Below are 19,941 nucleotides of genomic sequence, written 5' to 3'. Positions count from 1 at the left end.
TTCAACCCTTAATACCACCCACCACATATCCGAATATTATGATGCCCCCCCAACACACACTGACACACACAATGACACACACACACACACACACACACACACACACTGACACACACACACACACACACACACACACACACACACACACACACACACACACACACACTCAGTGTGTTCTAGTGACTTACCAGGTACTTCTATTGCTTATTTTATTTTATTTAATAGGGACTCTATGGGTCTATATTGTCATGTCCCCCTGATATGACCCATTCAAGTGTACATTTTGCTCTTATAAACAATACAGTACTGTAGGTATGGTCTCAAATGAGTGCATCCACGACTAGCCACTTATCCCCTTTTCCAATAAGATAATATTCAGAATATTTTGCTTGTTGAAAATTAGTGCAGTTGTGGGGTGAATCCCTTCATTATGGCTGAAAGTAAATGGTATAGGGGGGAAGTTGATCATGAAGATAGTGTCAGAAAGGAATTTGGTTAAAAAAAAAGAGTTTTTAAAAAGATGGAAGGAAAACAGTATGTTCAGATGACTAGGCAAGCAATATCCCTCACAAATGCAACAGAGAACACATTTGATTGGACCCAACTGATTCCACTTGCAGTCATCAGAAAGGTGTCTTATTCACTAGTATAGATCAGTTGAAGATCATCTTCATCTGTTGTATATGACAACTGCAGTTCTCTTTAGTTTCAACTTTATTTTGATACATATTACAAGTTGCTATTAAAAGTAGCCTATTGTTATGACCACAATAGTGATGACATTTCCATGAGATTTATCAAACAATCCCAAAGTTATCCCTTTAATACATATTATATATTCTGATAGCATAGGAGATTGGATTGTAGATGTAGCATGGTTGTACTGTATGTAGACATACTTGTGTAAATGAACTGTAGAGACATAATAACTGTTTACTTGAAAATGTCTTCTTCTTTTATTTCAACACAGAAATATTTTCATTGATATGGTTGAACAGCCACTCCCGAGTTTATGTTAATTACAATAAGTGGGATCTAACTCAATTGGAAACTGTGAATTTGTTTTTGTCTGCATTTCTTTTAATGGTTTCAGATATTACGGTTCACTTTCTGTAAAGGCAACATTTGTGGTGAAAATGGATAATAAATAGAGTGGTAGATCTTGTTTGTGAATAAAGTTTTGAATAAAATGGAAAAAGGTATCCGGATGTGATTTTGGGGATATTACACAAACAGACAGTTACAATGTTACTAGTTCTACTACTATGATACTAGTTCTCAGTTACTATTAATCCATGAAAAAAGTAACCTATTACCGTACCTTGAGTACTGACAATATTTTTGCACACAATGAAAGGTACTTAAGATATTCCTTCAACATTACAAAAAATGCCTCAATTTGTCAATTTCTTCAAATGTGACAAATGTGATGCCTGAGTAACTAAGTAATGGGTTTTTACTCAGATCAGGTTTAGATCAGGTTGAGAGAACTGTTGCAGAGTGGTGAAGACTATGAGCAGTGTCATAATTCATTAGTATTAGGGTTAGGGTGCACTGGTACAGTCAGGAATATAATTATTTTTTAATTCTCATTGAAAAAGTAATAGAGCAACAATCCACCACAATTACAGCGTCTAAAATCTGATTTTGTTAGAGAACATTAACACAGATCTGATAATATCTAGAAGTCAATTTGTTGAAAATAAATTAATGATTTAAAATACTGAATAAGATTAAATCATTGTTAATGTGTGTTAATTTGTGTAAACAAAGAGGATAATAAAATGTAGGTCTCCATTGAAAAATAGATAATCTCCCCCTCAGCCCGTTCTGCCTGGGGTCATTCATTGCACACGAGTCATCCGATTCGTAGGCCTTTGCTGCCATCTAGTGGTAACCTCAACAAGCTTTCAACAGGTATGTATTGTATTAATCCTGGCTTTTCTTGTCTTTCTGGTACGTAAACTTAAATTGGATAGGCCTCGGGCCACATGCTTAAAAAACCCGACATCAACAAACTAGGAACTCTGCATCAATTTGCTGTAGTGTGGTTAAAACATGGGGTTATTGGACCATTAGTTGAGCGTCATCACAAAACGTCCAACACACTTATTTTACTTAAGAACGCTAGTTTGTCAGGCCCTTACTCTAAATCCACCTCCTTAGTGATGAGTGCCAAGCAGAGAGTGGAGGGTCCAGTAGAGAGGCATCGGGTCCCATTTTTTTGTGTGTGTGACTAGGCCAGAGGGATTAATAACAATATTAATATTAATAACAAGATTAATTGAAATTACCGATCTCGGCACACACACACACACTCACACTCACACACACACACACACACACACACACACACACACACACACACACACACACACACACACACACACACACACACACACACACACACACACACACACACACACTCACTCACTCAAAAGTGTGTTAGTTTGAATGTTTAATCTCATATCTGTAATTAGCCTATTGTAGGTACATATACTATGCACATGTTGGTCAGGTAATGAATTCCCACCCATACAAAATCAATGGCCCTTCCCAGGTGTGTGTTGGGTGTTGGCCAACATTTATGAAAAACTCATTAATACTACGCGCGCTCGTCGCTCTGACTCTAACAGCCGTTAACTGAGGGTTTCGGTTGAGCTTGCTCCATAAACTGGATAAGGCAAGGATTCATTGTAATTGTAATTGTTAACTAAATAACAGCACAGACATAATTATATCATATTTGATAACAGCTACCAAATCCCAAGTATGTGCTACTATTTAAGTTGTACATTTTGATGAAAAGTTGTGATGAAATTGACCAGTTAACTTAAAGTAAAGTTAGCGCTAATGCTAACGGTCACACAGGATGCTAACTACCTAGTAGCTACGCTACTTCATTTTTTTTTTGGTCATACCTATTTGTCATACCTTTAGTTTTATTTTCATTTTAATTGCATTACAAGGACATTATACAGAACAATATACAGACAAAAGCCGGGAAAAAAGCTACACACCTGATACACTCCCACATCTTGATCTGGACATAGGAGAGGGTCGGGGGGAAAAGGTAAAACCGAGTTAATTGTCTCAGTTGTGGCTGCTGCAGGGACAATCCATGTGAGTTCATTAAAAACACATGTTGAAGCTGCACTGAGCTCATTAGGCATGCATCCATGTTTACGTTTCAATATACTAAATAGGTATCATTCGCATTTCGCAGGGATTACCACCAGTGGCGAAGCTACCACGGTGGCAAAGGGTGGCAGCTGCCACCCTTGAAAAAGGCCACCCTACTTGCCACCCCAGTTACACAGACCAACTGATATCCCTCTATGGCACCTTGTTGCCTCTAGGCAACATAGCCATTCTTGGCCTTTTACATTCACACAATGCATCCCCAGTTATGATGCAATACTTAGAAAAAGAGGCAGGGCCATAAGGAACCAAAGGCAGTGTTTGAATGTGTCACATGTCTCTCTGGAGGCCATGCTAAATCCCTTTTTGCAGGCTGTCCCACAAGGATCAGCTTAGCCATTTCTCTCCACAAACATCGTCTGAAAACATATTTTCCTGGCCTTTTTCAATCTGGAAAAAAATATATTCATAATAATAGCTGAGTAAAGCTTACCTTCTAATAGTTTAATTTACTTTATTTGCTAATTAAGTAATGGAAACTTGTTAAAATGCAAATGTTGCCTTGAGGCTACACCGTACCATGTTGCCTTGAGGCAACACTGTGCCACTATGGATTCACCATGACACTAAGTCAGATTACTGTGGTAATACTGTCATTCATAAATGGACAGCCTACATTAAGGCAAAGTATTCCTTATTCAAAATGCTTACGGTTGGCCTGGGCATTTCATTCGTTCCTAGAGCGTTTTCTTTTTAGAATAGAATAGAATAGAATAGATAGAATAGACTTTATTGTCCTTGTACAGTTGCCTATACAATGAAATTGTAGTGGTTCTTCTGAAGGTGCAAAAACAGAAAACATATTCACATATTCACAAACATATACACATAACATATCACAAATATTACACACTAGACCAGTGTGTGCACTTCTAAGTGCGACCCTTGGGATGACCCTTAACCCTTCACCATAACCCTAACCTCTTTAAATATCAAACTTCAGTTAGCATCCACCACTCTTAATCCAGAAACTAGGATTGGACGGCCACGCAAGCTCCAACTTACGTTGGTGATGATTCTGTGCAGGGAGTTGACCAGGACAAAGTGGAAGGTGGGAGGGGAGGATGACGCCAGGCAGACCTGGGGAGGAAGAGGAGGAGGGGAGAGAAAGAGAGAGAGAGAGAGAGATGTCAAGAGAGATGTCAAGATGATGTCAACAAGATGTCACTCAAGCCATACACAGGTACACTAAACACTTACCTACAACAACTAATCTCTCTCTCAAGCCATATGAGGGGATGATGAGGGGATGATGAGAAGATGAGACGTTGACTGACTGGCGTGTCTCTCAGTAGCGTGTTGTTGACTGACCGGCGTGTCTCCTGTCTTCAGTGTTCAACGACACCTGCGACCACAACGAGTTCCAGTGCCAGAACAGACAGTGCATCCCCAAGCACTTTGTCTGCGACCACGACAACGACTGCAGTGACGGCTCCGACGAGTCCCCGGAGTGTGGTGAGTGTGTGACCCCCTGACCCCTGACCCCCCACCCCCCACCCCACCGCACCCGCTTTGAACTTTGAACCCCCTTTTTTTTAGACAGGTTAGACAATTACTTTCACCATGACACTGGTCAGGCGCACCTGTCAGGGGGCAGGCGCGCCTCTCTTGGGGCACCTCTCGGGCGCCTCTCGGGGGCACTCTCCATGCCATTACTGACCATTACTTACATTTACGTACTTTAGCCACTTTACTCTATTATACTGAGCCAATTACCACTATTGCACTATTGCACTATTGTTTATTGTATTCCACCCCTGTACATTGTACCGCACATTTAAACTCTTTTATCTAGTATTTTTTGTATATTATAGTTATGTCTAATCTTGTCGTATTATACTGTTATTTATTGTTTTTGTTTACTATGCACCGTGCATGAGAGGGAAACGCAATTTCAGCCCTCTGTATGTCTGTACATATATTAGATTAACAATAAAGCTGACTTTGACTTTGACTTTGACTGACCATTATGGCACAGTGTTGCCTCAAGGCAGGGCTGGACTGGGACACAAATTAGGCCCTGCCATGTGGCTCAGACCGGCCCAACACAATCGGTCCGACACCGCCGATCAACATGCTGGGAGTCTGTTGAATATACCATTTGTAAACGGAGTAAGTGACATGGACAGGAAGTATACCAATGCAAGTGTGAACCAGTGTACTCACTCACTGTTGACGTACTCCACGGTGATGAGACATGGCTGCTGTATCTGTAGTAGGCCTAGCCCCCAGCATGTGATTGGGCCAGCCCATGTGTTAGTATAAACGGGGGCCGCCGCTTGATTCAGCGCTAGTTGATGCCGTGCTATTTTGGGCCGCGCTAGTTTGGGGTCGGCCGCGCTAGTTTTATATATATATATATTTATTTATTTTTAATTTAAAAACAATTTGGTGGGGGGGGGGGGGCAGCCCGACCGGCCCGACCGGCCCAAAACTAGCGCGGCCCACCTGCCAGTGGGCAGGTAGATTGTATGGCCAGTCCAGCGGTGCCTCAAGGCAACGCATCCCAAAAAGTACCCCCAAAAAAATATTTATTTAAAATTTCTTTAGATTATGTTTATTTGGTCTATTCTAAGACAAAAAAACACTCCAAACATTTTTTTCCCAACTGGATTCATAATGTGTGCCATAGAGGGATATCATTTGTTGTATTATTATTATTATTGGATCTTTATTTTTTTTATTATTTTTATTTATTTGTTTATTTCTCAAATTCTCAAGTTTGAAAAATAAACTCAGTGTTCCACCCCTCCGTCCCGAATGGTTGCACCCTGGGTCACGTGACAGATTTGAGTTTGCCCGCTGAGCTGTCAGTCTCGTGGAGCCTGTTCAGGTAATGTTAAATGTGGTTTTAACTCATTACGTTATTACGTTTAGAATTCATAACCTAATGGATATGTTTAGTAAATGAATGAATGTTTTGTTCATCAATGTGACGTTATTTGTCGAGTTATGAAGCGAAGACGTTTTTGCAGTTCAGCTGTTTACCACTTAACTAAGTTCGCTAGCTATTTAGCTAGCTAGCTATCGTTAGCTACACAGATACAGCGTTTACTTACTGTTTAGCTAACGTTAGAGTTAGTATAATTAACTTATGTCATTGTAACAAGATTTTAAATACAATAATCAAGTCTACTCTAAAAAAATGCATGGATGAATTCAAGGGCTTGCTTGGACATGAAACCTCTCATTCTTATTATGTTTGTTCTGACGATCAAGTTCAGCACACGTTTATTCATGTTCCTTGTTTATTGTCTCCGAATGAAAGAGATAATAAAATGTGGGTTAGGGTTAAACAAATAATAATCTCCTACAAACCTATGTCTTTGTAATAATTTACTGGATAAGAGAGAAACCTGTACACATACACACTGGTGTGCACACTAGTTCTATATGCAGAACAGGCAATAAGGGATGATAAATATACATAAATATTAATCACATATATTAAGATGGCCACAAATTATGGCCACGCTAAAATATCTGCTTGCCACCCCATGTATACATCTCTAGAATCGCCAATTTACCACTGAACAGCGAGAAATCTTACACAGCCTCAGGTGTCGGAGCTGGTTTACTTGCTCTTGACCAAAGCCACACTGTACAGTCAACAGCGTCAGTTCACTTTTCTCCACTAGATGGAGATCGAGAGCTGCCAGTGTGAACATCATCATACTGACTCAGTAATCGTACTGTATTTTGCGAACACAGCACTTCAGCCATTCAACTATGTCTGTGAAGTTTGTACTGGCATTCAATTCATTTAGGCACATGCATGGCTCAATTAAACAAAAGATTGTAAAGAAGGCCAGAAATTCCAAACAAATCCATACATTAGAACTTGATGAAACCTGCCCAGCATGGGGGACTACACTAATTGAAAGAGTAGCCGAGGCCTGTAATTGAATTGAATATGCATGTTTTCAATTGAAAGAAAGTGTATTTTTTCTGAATAGTCAGGAAGTCCTGGTTTTGTATTGTTGTCTTTCAAAATCAATACTGAAACTGTATCAATATTGTTGTTGCCAATTTTCCATTCAATTCAATTACTGTTCCCATCTGAACCCTGATAAACGGGAACTGGTTGCAATTATAAGCCATTAATGTAGCTTTGCTCATTGTTGTTGAGTTAAACTGCCTGATACAATTGTCAAAGGTGTGTTTGTCTGACACTGACATCTTTGTCTTTTCTTCCTGTGATGATGTGTGCAGCTGGATACATCACATTTAGGTAAGATTATATCTAGTTGTGTGCCTGATACAACATTCTCCAACGTGTGTGCTGGTTGATGGCTGTTGGTAACTGGACGATGGTGGCTTTTGATTTACTCTCACAGCACTGAGAAGTTGATGCGCCCGTGCACGACTTGTAACAAAGGTTTGGAGTAGTTAACTAGAGTAAACTAGATGGAAATACATTGGATCTGGTTGCATAGATGCATTGACGACGTGCTCGACTCATCCAAAACATCCAACACATTAGCCAGGCCACTGTAGTATATTATTGATAGTATATGGATGGAGTCTGTGTACGGTACACAGCGAGGCAGCGATGCTGAAAGCGGCGGAAGTAACCGGGTCGCTGCTAGTTGCTTTGGCGCCGGTGGAGGGAGTCATTCCTGCAGCACTTCTTCCGGTCGGCATTTTGTTCTGCGAGAAGGGGGAGAGTCTGAGTGGATCCCTTTTATCACCGCGTCAATAGGCTTTCTGTTTTTCCACATTTGATTGTTTTCCGAGACCAGTCGGATTCGGGAATTTACATCCATCCTCCGCTGGCGTCGGGAAGAAAGCGACGCAAGTCAAGGACCCGGTTATGGGAACGTTTGCCCCCTCCGAGCAGCATACATGTTTGCAGTGAGAAGGAAGAAGAACGAACCCTCCCGAGCAGGATTATTGTTGTTATATTATTCCTCGGAGGAGCTGTTAGGGCGATAGGACGGAGAGGGAGCTAGAGACACATCCAACCCCCCCCCTGCAACCATTTCTTTTTATCAACACATCCTGAGGTAAATATGATCATGCAAAGCAGAATTAAAAGCACCATATCTGAACAAGTCCGATCGACTACACGGTGTGGTTCGGCTGGATGTACATGCTATCGGCTAGTCGCTGTGGAATGCTCTGCTATCACTCCTCTCCTGCTGGCTGTCGCCTCGTATCCGCTCCAGAGGCGTCAGGTCGGGGTTACGTTTCCTCAAGCAAGTCCGAGGTCCAGTTCGCTAAGCTAATAGGCCGACGTAGGCCGACTGAAACTGGGAGAAAAACCCTTATCCACACGATCAATTCTGATCACAAAACAAACGATGGCGTTGCCGTGGCTAAATGTGTTATTCTGTGTGGGCGAGTCAAAGCAAACATTGGTTTGGTTGCAGTCTTGGGTAGCTAAGCTACGATAGCTAACTTGTCTAGTTAGGGGTTAGCTACTGGTTGGTTACCTGGCTAGAATAATAGTGGTGCGTAACATAGCTAGCTAAGTGGCTAATTTGGTAGCTAATTTAGTAAGACAAATAACTACAATATTAGCTAGCCTGGTAGCTGACAGTTTTGTAGTTGAGCCAAAATTAATGTGCTGGGGGAAAATAGCTAGTTAGCTGAACGTTTCAGTATCTTTCTCACTAGTTGGGTTTAGCCGTCAACTAAAGTAGTGTAACAAACAGTAATGATTAGCTATCAGTGGATGGTTGAATCGCTAACTATGCAAGTAGTCAGTGTGTCTAGCTCGCTCGATCATGTGACAAAATTGTTGACATTCAGCATCACTAAGTTAGCTAAGTGCATGTAACGATAGCAAGCTAGCTTTAGCTACCCAGTATATCACATCGATGATCACAACACGGCTTGTTATGATGGGACCATAACCTGAGATCACTGACTTTCGTGAGCCTACCCGCTTGGTCACTTCAAACATTGCTAACTTGAAACCTATATTTCCCTTACAATCTGCCATTTGTTTATATGGAAATCGGCTATCCATTTATGAATACTTTTTTTTTTTCTTCTTCTTATGTATCCTAGCCAGGCTAGCTGTGGACAGACTGACCTTGTGCTTCGCATAGCTAAATCAAGATTCAAGTTTATGAAAATGTTGGACATTAAATACTTGGGAAGTCAATTTATTTGAAAAGTTGATGAAACAATGTACCGTTAACAACCTGGATCTCAAACTAACAAGCCGTGTGTTGCACATTGTAGGACTGGATTATGGCGGTAGAATATTATTAGATATTTAGTAGGGATCTAACTAATCAGTACCAGGTCACGATCGACGTGAAGCAGAGCAGAGCCGTAATTATGTGCAGCGTTTATTGTCATCCAGGGGTAGCAGAGACCGTTTTCATGAAGCCGTTGATGTGAAACATTATCTCAAACAAACCAAACTTACCTCTCCAATCAGGATGGTCATCCCTTCATAGTTACACATGCTAACGTTGGCTATGTCAGTCAGTGTAGAGTTCTAGTGTTGGCTGGTTAAACAGATTGCTGGCTTGCGATGCTTAGGCCCTCTAGATAGCCTATGTCTTATCTCAGTTAGGCGATCTGTCTGGCTAACCTTAATTGTCATGATACCAGCTAGAGTAGCATGCTAAACATAATGTACTCTACCAGATAGCTCTGCAGCTAATTATCCCGTGCACACAACAGTTAAACAAACGGACTAATAAACGCCTATTATTAGTTTATGCACCCTGTGTTTATTTATTCGGTCGCACATTCAAATGATCGGAACGATCGCCACTGTGCCGCGACCGCCGACTATTATGAAGCGAGTTTTCCAGGGGAAAAGGACTTGCGAGCGAATAATGGCAACAACGTAATTAGCATCTAGCTTGACTAACGTTAGCCAGTGTTAATAGACAGATGTGTCCTGTTATCGCATGTAACGCAGAGTACACACCAACGTATGGGACATGCCTTGCAAATTACTGTTTCAATACCAGACATTCTATATACTGTAGATTAGTTTATCACAAAGTCTATTATATTCTGTATGCTGATTTTTTTTGGTACTGTATATGGCTCCAGTTTATAGCCTATGCTCTGCAAGTGATGGAGACATCTCGATCCGGGGCGTACTTGTGACTGCCTTGTACTCCTTTACTTGTAAATAAGAGCCCCAAGCTAAAGCTGCAGTTAGCGAGCATAGGTGTAAGTGTTCTCTCGAATCAGGAGTATCCTGCTGCGCTAAAGGAATTGCCTTTCTCCCCTCCGCCAGTGAAATGAATCCTTTGTGCCGCGCGCCCACCCACCCCTCTACCCGATCAGCCTGGCCTTTCGAGACCATGTGCATTCTGGGTTGCAATGGGGTGCCTGTTTTCATGTAAACACAACATTAGGTACTCGGATACCAGTACTCGGATATGCCGACGTGAGGCATGTGTGTATCTGGCTATATGCCGTTGCTGTTGCTGGGCTCTTCACTGTCTCCTGTGGACCATGCCAGAATGTTCACTGTGGTTGCAATAGAGTTTTTTCCCCCATACATTGATCTTCCACTACCCCCTGTTAGTGTAACCTTTATGGTTGGTATGGAGAAATATTTCGTGATGAGGTGTATTTCAAGGACTATTTCAACAATCCACATACTGCCATCCACATTTTAGATTTAAAGTTACAGATGAGGCAGCACCAGTCTGCCCCCCAACGGTATCCCTATCTGACTCTGCATAATGCCTAGTAGTGTGTGCTGCATATGACCACATTTCACTGACATGTATTTGCTGACTAGCCTGACTACTTAATTATTTAGGACTTGTTTTTTTTAATTCATCACACACCCTTGTGGAGCTGAGTGAACTTTGTAGCCCCTTTATGACCAGTTGAACCCGCTGTATTGCTACTGTATGCTGTTGCACTAGTACTCTCTAAACTGTGTCAATCCCCTCAATTGTATGAATTATAGCGCTTAATTTCCGTCAAACCACTTGTTCAGCTCTGTCTACTAATGATGATTCTTTCATCATTGAGGCTTTTGATGTGAAATCCCCAGACTGAAACGCGTATGACTATGACATTGTACTGTTCTAATGAAGCTCTTTCCCTCTTATGCAGAGTTTGGGAGATGTGAAGAACAGTTGGAAGGCCACGACATTGAGAACCTGTGCATAGCCACGACCCCCCACCCCCACCTTCAGCATGAATGGGGATATGCCTCATGTTCCCATCACTACTCTTGCTGGGATCGCTAGCCTCACAGACTGTAAGTACAATATATACAATAATAATAATACTTTCACTCAGCAGTAACAGGAAAAAAGATGTGTTGGAAGAGCCAGAGTAGTGTCTCCAAAAGATTGATTGTGCAAGATTTAAATCAATTCGTGGTCTATTTTGTTACTGTTATAGTGACATTTCAAATCAAATCACATTTTATTTGTCATCGCATACAGCCGTAATTGACATAGTGAAATGCATTGGGATCTTACTCCCCGCTTAACAACAACAGTCAGCAATGGTAAAGGAATAAAACATGTTTTTATCATAGCAGGCTTTGTTGTATTGAATCCACAATACTTTGCAAAAGTGACTGTGCCCTGATCCACTGATCTTATTGTGTTGCAATCGGGCCTGAAACTTCGATGATTTTTGTTGTCTAGATTTTCCTGATCTGTATACAATTTTCATTGAGTAAGAAAACTGTGATCTAAAGTGGCTGTCTATGCCAATAGACAATAGTGTTTAAGTTGTTTGTGTTGCTCAATGAAAAAGGGAAGGGAAATGGTCAGGCCTTTACTGCTAACCTTCTTGGATACAGTTTTGATTGCTCAATTGTTTCCTCCTGTCTGATAAAACATTTATGCTCCCTGCATGAATATTGCAGTTTTGATATTTAAAACATACCACCAACAACAACTGATTATCATTGTTGCAATTTAATTAACTTTTATAACCCTTTATAGCTTTCTATATGCATGTCTTGTGCAGTGTTGTGCCCAGTTATTTGGCTGACTAAAATGGTGAGCGCACAATTATCACCCATCCCTCACCTGGCATTCAGCTTAGTAGGTCCTGATTTTTTATTGTTGTATTGGCAATTGGAATCTGCTGCTTAATAAAGTGATTATAAAATGTGATTTACAACACCGTTTCAACCTTAGGCCATCTCTTCACAGTTATATATTGTCAGTGGATATGGCTTGATTGTAGTTTGGAGTAGGACAGACTAACCTTGGTTTGAATTTGCATCTTTGTTTTGAAAGAGGAGGAGAATAACGTGATATGGATGCAGTAAAACCTGTTGTTTTGTCTTGTAAAACCTGACCAACTAGTCCCGTGATGAGTTTCTTTTGTTAGATCACTTATTTTAGTTGTTTTTTGTTTGTTTATGTATTAGCTATTTTACCCAGTCAATTGTGTGCTGAAATTAATTTGCAGAACAATGCAGATGAATCATTTAGAAACCTCTGCCCTATGCTTCAGAATTTCATGTACTTCCAAAGCTTTTTAGGCTTTTAAGCAGTTTTTTCTATCTGGATGAAGTGTACATTTAACATGTAATGATTCGTTTTTGTTTTGTTTATACTAATGTCCTTTCATTCACTTTCCCAGTCATATGCGTTGCATATTCTGGGATTCATGACATTCCATTTAGGCTGTATGCTATTTATGAACAATAGGTATTTGGGACTATTAGTTTTTCTCTGTCCTTTATCTGGCTCCATCTTTCCAGTGGTCGAGTCACACAGAAACAGAAAAAAAAGTATGATGCATTGTGAACGCTCCACTTTGATTGGTGTCTCAGAAATGCATTTTTACAAAGGCCACTGTTCAAGAGTCTCAGTGTTTTAGCAATAACAACATTATGTTCCGACACCCCAGCGTAACACACATTTTAACCAGAGTATATGGTGATATTGAGAGAAACATGTTCCTGCATCCGCAACATGCGAATTGCTGCAAACTGAGGTGAAACGTTTGTCACACAAATTTACAATCACTTGATAAATGTCTGTTTTGTTTAGTTAGGACACAGGTGAAATCTAGCAACGCAGATATTTTTTTTTATTGTTTATTGTTTTGAAAATGCAGACCCTTGAAGGGTAATTCGACCCCTGCTTTCTCTTTCCTTTTTCTCCCACCTTCTGACTCACTCATTCATTCACTCACTCTAACCTGTCTCTTCCTCCTCTCTTCAGTGTTAAACCAACTGCCCCTGCCCTCCCCTCTCCCCGCCACCACCACTAAGAGTCTGCTGTACAATGGGAGGATTGCGGAGGAGGTCAACTGTCTGCTGGCCTGTCGGGATGAGAACCTGGTGTCCCAGCTGGCTCACAGCCTCAACCAGGTCTCCACCGAGCACATGTGGGTACCTTGCACCCCTAGTCCCCTACCCACGTCACTCTGGTGGTTATACCAGCTCAGGAGAGCGAAGCATCATCAACAGCGCCCTCTTATTGCAAGCCACAGTTGCCGTAGGCTTGTTATTAGGCAGTGTCAGGCCTTGGGCTTTTGTGATGTACTGTATTACTTCATTGTGAGAACATTACCTGAAGGTGAACTGGAAAAGGAAATTCTCCCTGGATGTAATAAACTAGGATATAATTATTCAAATAACTTTGCCTTGAGTTGAACTCATTTAGTTTTAAGAAATTCCATCAGTTTGACAAGTTCTCCCCTGGCAAAGGAGCATGTGCTTAAGTCAGAAAAATGAACATTCGTGGTGATTAGTTTTTTAGTCTGTGAATAGAAGGTCATAGCACATAATGGAGAGTACTTAGAGATTATTGATATGTTTAAGTGTGTACAGTATCAGTGTTACAGTGCTGACTTCTAACCTTTTGCTCCCCTCTCCTCCCACTGCAGAGAGCTGAAGGACAACCTGGGCAGCGATGACCCAGAGGGTGACGTGCCTGTGCTGCTGCAGACCGTACTGTCCAGGAACCCCAACATCTTCAGGGAGAAAAGTAAGCCCACCCGAGACAGGGTTCAGGTTGGGAAGGAGGAGACATGGAGACATTGCCTGCCGCAGCTAGGGATGGGACGATTGTCGTTTTTATCGTTAATCGTGATAAAAACACCCGCGATAACTTAATCGTGGAGAATTTTAATTATTTGAATAATCGTCATAATCGTATGTTATGAATAAACTGTGTTTAACAAATGTCTGGCGCTATTTTTCAGCCTAGGCTACATTACTTTTGCAGTCAAGTTAGCGACTGTTACTGTAATATAATTGCAATTCCTCACATGAGCCGCGCGCGAATATCCTCACAGAACTTGTCTCGCGCTATTGTTCAGCCTGCATGGGTAACGTTACTGTCAAGTCAGCCTTGTCAGTCAGTCACTAGGTAACGTATGCTAGCCTACTCACCATGGCTGGTGAAAAACTTTAGACGGGATACTGTCATTGGCCTTCCTTGTTATTACTCACACGCCTCCCGCCCAACCTGGATCCATACCAGTTCGCCTACAGAGCCCACAGGTCCACAGAGGACGCCATAGCGACGACTCTCCACGCCACTCTATCCCACCTGGAGAGGGGAAACAGCTACGCGAGACTGCTCTTCGTGGACTTCAGCTCCGCCTTTAACACCATCCTTCCAGACAGGCTAGTGACCAAACTACTAGACCTGGGTCTATCACACTCTATATGTGCGTGGATCAAGGACTTCCTGACCGACCGCCCCCAGAGGGTGCGGGTGGGCCCCCACACCTCCACAGCCCTCAGCCTCAGCACTGGGTCACCCCAGGGCTGCGTGCTAAGCCCCATCCTCTACAACCTCTACACCCACGACTTCACCCCCATCCACCCCAGCAACTACATCGTAAAGTTTGCAGACGACACCACCGTGGTGGGATGTATCTCGGGGGGGGACGAGGCGGCGTACAGGGATGAGGTAGAGCAATTGAGCAAGCTGTGCAAGGTAAACAACCTGCTGCTAAACAAGTCAAAGACCCAGGAATTCATCGTAGACTTCAGGAGGAAAAAGTCCGAGATCCTGCCCCTGCTCATCGACGGAGAGAGCGTGGAGATAGTCTCAAACCTCCGATTCCTGGGACACAACATGCGGGATGACCTGGCCTGGAAGGACAACACTAAAGGCACCATCAAGAGCACACAACAGCGGCTATACACCCTGAGATGCCTCAAGAAACAACACAGCAAGCAGGAGATGCTGGTGGCCTTCTACCACGGCGCAGTGGAGAGTATCCTCACCTTCGGCATCTCCAACTGGTACCACAGCTGCACGGCAGCGGAGAGAAGCGATCTACAGAGAGTCGTGAGAACAGCACAGAGGATCACCGGCGCCACCCTCCCCTCTCTGGAGGAGCTGTACAAAACACGCTGTCTCAGGAGGGCCTCCAAGATCTCCAAGGACCCGACCCACCCTGGGCACGAACACTTTGTCAAGCTGCCCTCGAACAGGAGGTACAGGACCCCGGCCGCTAAGACAAACAGACTGAAGGACAGCTTCTAACAGAAAAGGCCTAAGTTCTGGGCCCAGGACAGTCCGGACGGATTGTATGGCAGCTAGTGCTGAGGCACAAACATGTACATTTTCAAGCCTGCAAACTGTGACACTTTAAAAAAATGTGAAAAAATACTTTCTTGTGAAATATGACAACCCTAGTTGACTATCTGTGCAGTATAGTACAGTGGATTGTGTACATAGCCTCTATTGATGTAAACCAGCTCCTTACCTTCTTGTGATTTTATGCATCTATGCTTTTTCCAAAATGTGTTTCTTTTTCCTTTCCTAAACACCAGGGGAGCCTCCCCTCCTAAATTTCGTTGTTTGGTACCTGTACTGTAACAATGACAAATAAAGTCTATCTATCTATCTATCTATCTTATTACCAGGCAGTGACAGTCTATGGCTGCAAAAGGCACGGTCGCCCCTAAGCTTTAGCAAATATATTGTGGTTTACTTAATACTGTTCAGCACTTGAGGTTACATTCAATGCATGACTTGTGCTATAGGCTAAATACAATGATTAAAGCGGCAAGTAGCAAGTGTGCGCATCAAAGGCATTAGGCACGTAACATCCATGCTGTATAAACACATGACAACCGTCCGTTATTTCCCGAACTTTGCCCGAACCCCCTGCGAGGACCCGGGGAACAACGGTACGCTCCCCGCGGCTGCTATCAGACTGGCCGCGGGAGTGAGTGTTGAGGGAGAGAGGAGACGGCAACCCTCGCTCGCCATAGACTGTATCCCTACTCGTCTCTCCTGAGCTCGGTTGTAACGTGAACCGTGGAATACAGGATATGTTAGATGCTTTACAGTAATTCCCCAAATGACCAGAAAAGGAAGTTAGATTTGTCGCTGGTCGCTTTTGACTAATTAAGTCGCCAAGGGGCTCTGGAAGTTGGCAACACTGGGAGTGCGTTCTTTAAACTTCCTTGTGTACGTTAATGAAAGGTGCTGATTGGCCGAAAAGGAATTGCTCTTTCTTAAGGACCCGGATTATGGCCAGAGATATGTGCCACTAGAATCTGAATTTGAATTACTGACTTAAAATGTCCTAAAAATACAACAAAATCTAAGTTAAAGTGATTACAGTGTGTTTTATTGGCATATTTATCTTATTTTATTTTTTAATTCTCGCGATAATATCGTGGATCGCGATTATTTTGCCCACGATAATCGTGACATGACATTTTCTAATCGTCCCACCCCTAGCCGCAGCTCTGATCTGTACCACAGGTGCAGGTCCCATACTAGCGTGACTACACTCACTGAGGGGGCTAAAATAATATATAGTAGTGTATGAATGTATGACATGTATCACATAGTGTGTAAGAAATGTAAATCTTTACCTTTTATTTTGACTGTTTTCCCCTGCTTTTATATTCATTCTATGCTTGTATATGTTTTTATATTCACTTTATGTTCTTATTCCTGTTGTAAAGCACTTTGAGCTGCATTTCTTGTATGAAAGGTGCTATATAAATAAAGCTTTACTTACTTACTTACTTACTTACACTCTGATCAGGCAAGCCAAGGGTGTAATAACACAGACTTGGCATCTCCTGTACCATGTCAGCTGCCAGAATGACCCATCGTTTGCTTTTGTCTCACTCAATGACACTGTGCTCCTGCTGCTGTAATGTTGTATTCAACTATGAATCAAGAAATGTGTGGATTGTACCGTCTTGTTGGCTACATTTTGTGAAAATCTTTGAGTAGTTGTGTTTTTGGAGAAGAGAGTATTACCTTACAAAAAAGAACTGCAGTGAATGAACTTAATGCAGTTTAGTCCTTTATGCTTTCCTAAAGCAATAAAGGCTATTGTTGTGTATCATTTGATAGTAAATAGGAAATTGGTTGTCTGTGCCATCTTGCTGCTAGAGCAGTAGTTCTCCTAGAGGGGTCTTATCTTTCACTCCCCTTCTGTCTCAGGCCGGAGGTTGCCTTAGTGCTGGTGCTTTGCACGAGCCTCCTCTGCACCTCTTAATTTAGTTCTCCTCTTTAATCAGTGCCCTTCTCTTCATCTCAAAGGTATAATGCAGCAGCCAATGATGCCACAGTACAAGATGTCTCAGAATTCCATGCATGGAAGTCCGGCATCGACAAACTACCAGCAAACCACTATCTCACATAGCCCTTCTAGGTATGACATTCATAATTTTGTTTGTTTTAATGGCACAGTGAGTCTGTGAAACTAATGGTCAATATAAGACTTAAGTCAGTTGTGAGAGTTGCAAACCCCCTCCTAATTTTAAATGTTCTTTCTATCTTCTTTCATTACAGTCGTTTTGCCCCCCCACAGAGTGGGTCAGGTACACGGTTCATGCCCCAGCAGAACAGCCCGGTACCCAGTCCCTATGCCCCTCAAAGCCCTCAAAGTTACATGCAGTACCCTCACCCACCCAGCTATTCTCAGCACCAACAAATCCAGCAAGGTGAGGCTGCAGTTATGCTTCTGTACAGGAGAATGTGATGTGGTAACGGCTGTGCTAATACTCAAACATTCTCACCTATTCTCACCTATTCTCACATGCATGTCAGGCTGTCGATTTACACAAGTCCACAAGCTGTACAGTGCTTGTGATATAGTTGTCCATGCACACATTTTCCATCTCAAACACACACACACACACACACACACACACACACACACACACACACACACACACACACACACACACAGATGCCTGTGCAGCCCTGCCTCCAGCCCGAGGTCTCCCCCCAATAGATCCCCTCCAACCCAACTTCAGGTACAGGGGACACCAAGCACCACTTGCACACTTACTTCACAGAAATGTCTCTGTGGATTTGTTTGAAATCTATTTTTCTTTCTTTTGGTTTTGTTGTTTTGCATTTGTTTATTTGCATTGACTCTAGCTGGTAACCAAGAAGATTTACAGGTGAACCATATAAACAAGCATTTGTGTGGTTTAAAGTAGGTAGATGATATAGAAGATGTTGTGAATATGGCTTTCAATTGGTTCAGAACCATTGGACAGTATTTGTGATTGATTTATTTTGGTGTCTATGTTGCAGTCTCAGTTGCTAGTCCCATGGTCCCTGGCAGTATGAGGAACATCCATGACAACAAAGTCTCTGGGCAAATGTCAAGCAACTCAGCCAATCACAACGCCAGACACGGCTCAAACGAAGACTACATGTCCATAGTTCACAGACTAGGAAATGAGGTAACCGTGAGAAACATTTCATACCAAGCTAGAACGAGCTGGAATCACACGCCACAGAATTAATCTTTAACGATCTGTATGCAATGTATGCTTCCTTTAGGAGAGTGACCCTTCCATGAGAAATGCCTCCTTCCCGCTCAGATCGCCGCAATCTGTCTGTTCCCCTGCTGGGAGCGAAGGAACCCCAAAAGGTACACCAACTCAAGAGAACGCATGACAAATCAGAGGCAGTTGACACATTCTGTTTGTTGTATTTGCCCCTGTGTTCATGTGTGTGAATTACTGTTTTGTGTTTGATCAGGGTCACGACCTCCGCTCATCCTGCAGTCCCCTCCCCCTTATTCATCTCCACGTGATGGTGCTCCGGATCTCCTCCTCGACTCTCCCGACCGCAAAAAGAAGCAGAAGAAGCTGAGCAAAGAGGAGAAGGATCAGTCCATGTACGACATTGTCAGTTCGCCTTCTAAGGACTCTACCAAGCTGACGCTCAAACTGTCCCGGGTGAAGTCCTCCGAGATGGACCAATCGGAGGAGCTCCTCCCTGGCGCGGAGCACGGCTCAGACCAGGATGCCGAGCTGGCCTTTAACAGCTTGCCGTTCTCCCGGACCCCCCAGGACCCCTCTCACAGGTTAGGGGCTGGCCAGGGCCTCCCAGGGGAGCAGTCAGGCTACCAGCAGGTCCCCGTGCTCCAGAACACCAAGCAGGCCGGCGTGGTCAGCGGCACCGTGTACGACGAGGCGGAGATGGACGCACTAGCTGAGATCGAGAGGATAGAGCGTGAGTCGGCCATCGAGAGAGAACGCTGCTCTAAAGAAGTTCAGGACAAAGGTTGGTGTCCGTCATCCAGATTTGCCTATAAATATGCTTAGAATGGTGTGTGGTGGGTACTGAGCCTTAGGATAAAGATGTCGCTGACAAAACACATGATTGATCCTAGTTATGACAGTCTAACAGGGCCCCATTTTATTTTGGGCATTTTAAACCCCATGTGATCTTTTTTATTTTTGGGGGGATCCACTTAGATAGAGGTTTTCAAAATAATAATTTGGTCTGTAATTACTGTAAGTATTGGCTTTAGTTAATTTGTTGATTTAAGTTAATTTTAGTTTTCTTCCGAAAGGATGTAATGGAAATTGTC

At 42.7% G+C, this 19,941-nt stretch overlaps 1 protein-coding gene across 1 annotated transcript in view; it reads left to right on the top strand.

The window, feature by feature from the left end:
* The first annotated feature begins 8,069 nt into the window (after positions 1–8,069).
* The window catches only part of nipblb (NIPBL cohesin loading factor b), a 30,066-nt gene continuing 18,194 nt past the window's right edge, over positions 8,070–19,941 (top strand). Inside the window, exons 1-9 of the mRNA XM_080528750.1 lie at positions 8,070–8,207; positions 11,251–11,398; positions 13,335–13,500; positions 14,002–14,102; positions 17,646–17,757; positions 17,898–18,049; positions 18,651–18,802; positions 18,903–18,993; positions 19,104–19,631. Of these exons, the coding sequence (XP_080384876.1) occupies positions 11,335–11,398; positions 13,335–13,500; positions 14,002–14,102; positions 17,646–17,757; positions 17,898–18,049; positions 18,651–18,802; positions 18,903–18,993; positions 19,104–19,631 (1,366 nt within the window). The 5' untranslated portion in view covers positions 8,070–8,207; positions 11,251–11,334. The remainder of the gene's footprint in view (positions 8,208–11,250; positions 11,399–13,334; positions 13,501–14,001; positions 14,103–17,645; positions 17,758–17,897; positions 18,050–18,650; positions 18,803–18,902; positions 18,994–19,103; positions 19,632–19,941) is intronic.

This window comes from Nansenia antarctica, assembly GCF_963989245.1.
Source record: "Nansenia antarctica genome assembly, chromosome: 4".
Classification (NCBI taxonomy): domain Eukaryota; kingdom Metazoa; phylum Chordata; class Actinopteri; order Argentiniformes; family Microstomatidae; genus Nansenia; species Nansenia antarctica.
Note: the sequence above shows the minus strand (reverse complement) of the source record. Positions and strands in the feature narration are given on the sequence as shown.